This window comes from Geospiza fortis, unplaced genomic scaffold, assembly GCF_000277835.1.
Source record: "Geospiza fortis unplaced genomic scaffold, GeoFor_1.0 scaffold333, whole genome shotgun sequence".
NCBI classification, from domain to species: domain Eukaryota; kingdom Metazoa; phylum Chordata; class Aves; order Passeriformes; family Thraupidae; genus Geospiza; species Geospiza fortis.
In genome coordinates this window covers 3,088,032-3,092,468 of record NW_005054347.1, presented here as the reverse complement: position 1 = coordinate 3,092,468, position 4,437 = coordinate 3,088,032, and the positions used below count along the sequence as shown (strand labels likewise).

General features: G+C 57.9%; 1 protein-coding gene across 1 annotated transcript in view; it reads left to right on the top strand.

Annotated features, from left to right (window-relative positions):
- The window catches only part of LOC102044637 (E3 ubiquitin-protein ligase HECTD3-like), a 9,011-nt gene that overhangs the window by 1,140 nt on the left and 3,434 nt on the right, over positions 1 to 4,437 (top strand). The window contains exons 4-12 of the mRNA XM_031058670.1: positions 3 to 92; positions 170 to 330; positions 874 to 966; positions 1,397 to 1,532; positions 1,900 to 2,015; positions 2,276 to 2,389; positions 3,317 to 3,399; positions 3,617 to 3,782; positions 4,109 to 4,190. Of these exons, the coding sequence (XP_030914530.1) occupies positions 3 to 92; positions 170 to 330; positions 874 to 966; positions 1,397 to 1,532; positions 1,900 to 2,015; positions 2,276 to 2,389; positions 3,317 to 3,399; positions 3,617 to 3,782; positions 4,109 to 4,190 (1,041 nt within the window). The remainder of the gene's footprint in view (positions 1 to 2; positions 93 to 169; positions 331 to 873; positions 967 to 1,396; positions 1,533 to 1,899; positions 2,016 to 2,275; positions 2,390 to 3,316; positions 3,400 to 3,616; positions 3,783 to 4,108; positions 4,191 to 4,437) is intronic.

Here is a 4,437-nt window from a genome sequence, read left to right as displayed (position 1 = left end):
GGGCCACGATCGAGGTGCGGAAGGGCGGCTGCCTGCGCGCCACCGGCGAGGAGTACTGCAACAGCGCCGGGCTCTGGGTCAAGCTCAGCAAGGTAACGCGGGGCGGCACCGGGAACCACCCGGGCAGGCCGGGTCCCGACAGCGGTGACGGGACGGGATGTGCCTTCAGGAGCAGCTGGAGGAGTACGCGGGCACCCGTGGCTTGGCGGAGGGCTGGGTCCTGGCGCAGAGGTTCGGAGAGGGAGGAGATAAATTAGTCCCGGTTGACTCCGTGGAGAAGATCCAGTGTCAGCACCAAACGCTGGGGGTTGATTACAGACCTGCTGTCAGGTATGGCCCCGGGCAGGAACTGGGCTCTGGGCGCTCGAAACGCGTGTGACCGGTCCCCACAGAGGACATGCAACCCAACCATCCCAAATCCCTTGGACACGCCCAGCATAGCCCACTCACTCCCTCCAGCGCAGGGGGGACCCATCCCCACCGAGTACCGGCGGGCAGGTGGGTGCTCCCTCGTAGATTAATCCTGTTTGCTTGTGGCAGCGCCTGCACAGAATAAAGATGATACCAGGGGCGTTCTGAGTCATTTGAATTTGGGCTGAGCCCAAATGACACAGAGGTTGTGCAGCGATTAGAGAGCTCAAATTTTATTTTCCTGATGGAAGGTCACGTGCAGGGCGGGATTCCCCTGCTCTGTCCCAGCCTGTACTCGGGTACAGGGACACTCATCCTTCCCACAGCTGTTCCTGGGTGCCCCCCCCCCCTCCCGCAGTGCCCCACTACTGCTGACTACACTTCAGGCTAAGGCAGTAATGGACACACTGAGCACTGACACATCTTTTCCATTGTGTGACTTCTCCGCCTCTGCTGCTCCAGCTGGGAACAAGTGGTGGACCTGACGTACTCCATACGCCTTGGAGAGATGCCCAGGCTCATAGAGCAGGATGAGGCTGCCGTGCAGAAGTTTCGGTATGAATGCGTCTCCTAGAGCAGGATTGCAGCATCCTGAGGGGCTGCTGGACAGGGCCTGGATATGCCTGCAGGGCCAAGACTGGCTTCAGGGTCTGGAGGCAGGAGGATGAGTGCCACAAGATGCCTTTTACATTGGTACAACGGCACTGCTCAAGCAAAGATGGCCTTTGCTCCACAGACCATTGGAGTGACAGTGTGCTGCTATTCCACTGGGTTGGAGTGGCCATTAATACCTGGTGTGCTGGTGATGAGCTACAGCCATGCCATCTGTCTGCTGCAGCACAGTGGCCTGGCACCATGTCACTTTGGTGGCCATGAGACACTGCAGCCAGTCTTAGCTGGGGCTGGGGCTCCTGCACACTGCTGGTGGGCAGGTTTGGGGTGCAGCCTGGTCTCCTCATCCTGTTAACACAGAGCCTCCCTGCAGGTCTGTGCCCCCAGGCTGGACCTATGAGCACGACATGGAGCTGGGGCGCTTCCTGTACGATCACAGTGAGAAGAAGCTGCAGAGTGTGGACTGCATCAAAGAACACATCAACAGCATCGAGGTCTCCTCACACGCGGTGCGTAGTGGGGCTCCTCTGCAGCCTCAAATCAGCACAAGACATGTGAGCATCAGCACAGATGTGGGGTGGAGTGGTCAGCTGTGGCTGTCCCCTCTGCGAGGGACAGGGCATGGTGGGGGGTTTTGCTGCTCTAGCAAAGCTGTCGGGAGCTGGGTGTTGGGGTTAAAACCCCACTGTGTCTCTGGGGCACTGGGGATCCACAGCCATGCCCAGTTTGCTATGTCAGGGAGCCACCATCCACCCACAGCCTAGCAAACTGAGGGGCTGGCCTGTTCCTGTCCTCCTTTGGACCCACAGAACATATCTAAGAGGAGGCCATGGTGTGTCCAAGGATGCTCATCTCCCTCCCTCTGCTCACTTGCAGGAGGATTGTGCTGCAGCCCATCTGACAGACAACCTGACATACACCTTCTGGGAGAGCAACGGGCCCCCAGGGCAGCACTGGGTGCGGCTCAACATGAAGAAAGGAGCCATTGTCAAGTGAGACCTCGGGGTGTCCCTCCATGCCAACAGCTGTGCCAGGGAAGGGCAGGGTTCAGGGCAAAGCACCATCTTCCTCTTCAACCCTTTCCCCCTGCTGCACCTGGGGGCATGCGGTTGAGGTGGGGGACAGCTGCTGCCAAAGGCACCCCAGGAAGATACAGCCTCGCCCCAGGCCTGGGACAACTCTGGGAATACCTCTGGGCCCAGGCAGCTCATGAGGGGAGGACAATGCTGTTTCTTGCTCTTCTCACCCCCAGGAGGCTGTGGCTGATACTGGATGTGCAGTCCAACTCCCATGTGCCCAGGCGAGTGGCTGTGTATGGGGGAACACTAAGCAGGCTGCAGCACCTGAGAACAGTCCTAGTTAAGCAGTGAGTAATGAGTGAGGAGCAGCCTGTGCCCAGCTTGTGCCACACTCCTGAGCTGTCTCTGCACCCTGAGCAGATATTAAGGGTGGGGCTGGGGTTGGTTCTGAGTGACTTGCCAGTGACAGTGGCTCTCCAAGGGTTTGAACTCTCTGGGTGCAGGCTATGTCTGCTCCCACAAGTGTGGTGGTCCCTTGCTTCCATGTGCCAGTCAAGTGCCTTAATCTCCTCTCCTGCTCATCACCCATGCTGCAGCAGCTGGTCTGCAGTGTGCTTCCTTCTGCCTGGTGACTTTGGTGGTCTTTCTTCCTCTTCCTCCTCACTTCTGGAGCACACACCACTGCTGCCACCTTCCCGAGCATCTCTGCCATGCTGTAGCCAAGAAGTCCTGGGGTGCTTCACCTCTCCATCTTCACCCAGGCCCTGAACAGCCTTCTCAAGATGTTCACTGCATCTGAATGCTTGTAGTGTTTTTTCCCCATGGGCTCACAGGACTTTGGTGGGACCTTGACAAGGCATTGAAAATACACTTAGTAAATTGCTCATTTACACAAGTCCCTGTTTCTTTCAAAACCACACCACCCTTGCATGACCAACTCTGCTTGAAGGATGGTTCTGCCCTTGTGAGATGTGCTGGGACCCCCAAGAACAGTGACATGCTCTCAGCTGTCTTGTCTTTCTGTACTGCTTTGAATTTGTGCTCTTTTCTGGCTTTTTGGATGTGGCTTCCACCTCCTCCAGAACGTCTCTGTGCCTCTGACAGCCTCTTCTCTGCTTGGGCACCTCCTGCCACAGCCCTGGTGAGGTGGGGGGGCTTTTGCATGGGTAGAAGCACATCCTTGGCTGGGGAGCCAGAGTGGCCTGTGCCTCGCTGGCCACCTCACCATTGTCTGTGCCTCATGGCTCTGCCATCTCCCTCCATGCTGTGTGCAGGAACAGCTACCAGAACATCTGCATCCTCCGCGACATGAAAACCCACATGCCCGTGCTGGAGATCCGCTTCCTGGAGTGCCGGGGTGAGCCTGTGCACCCAGACTGTGCCTGCCAGCCCAGCCTGGCCCTAAACCCTCAGCTAGTCCTGACCCTGTGGCTCTTCCTACCCCACTTGCTGCTTTTTGGGATCCACTGGCGGGAAGGTTGAGGAATGAGCTTCATATGAGATGCTGCAGGTGCTGGGGGCATCCCGGCCACGCTGGCTGCAGCACACGCAGCCTCGCTGTTCTTTGTTGGCAGTCCGAGGGTACAATGTCCGTCTGCAGGGGATTAAGATCGTGTCCTTCTGGGAGTGGGACCTGATCCTGAATGCTGGCGTGTTCCAGCCCGCCCGGCTGGTTCGCTACCCTCTCCTGGAAGGAGTGGATGCCGACGTGCTGTACCGGAGAGCTGTGCTCATCCAGAGGTACGGCACAGGGATGCCACAATTCCTACAGTGATCTCAGTCCCAAAAAGCAAAGTGCCTTGGCCTGTAGGGCAGCCCCAGGCTGGGGTCAACACTGGCCCCACAGAGACCCTCTGCAGTGCAGCAGCATGGGCTGGGCTGCTCTTGTTTGCAGCATTTTTTTTGGGGAAACGAAATCAAGTGCTTGGACAGAGGGTGGGTGCTCCCCTGGCGTCTGATGTCTTTCAATGGGCTGGAGGGACCCATGTGCAGGGAGCACAGTGCCCAGGGGTTGTGGTGAGATGTTGCTCTCCTGCAGCCTCACACTGCTTCTCTCCTGTCTCCAGGTTTGTCCAGCTCCTGGAAGGTGTCCTGTGTTACCTGATCCCCCTCTCTGAGGACAGCATCGGCACCTTCAATGCACTCAGGGTTAGCATGTGCCAGGCTTCCCTGGGATGGTGCCAGTAGGGGCATCTCCTCACAAGTTCAGGTTTTCTGCGGGCTGTAGTGTTTCCTCTTTATCCAGCGGGGACAGACCAGCTTAGGGCTGAGAGCTGCCATGTTTGGCAGTGCCTGAGGGATGGAGGAGCATCCCCTGTGACACCAGGGCTGACTTGAGGAGTGGAAAAGACAGCAGGTGGTGGCAGGATCAGACCTCTAACCATCCCTGCTTGTG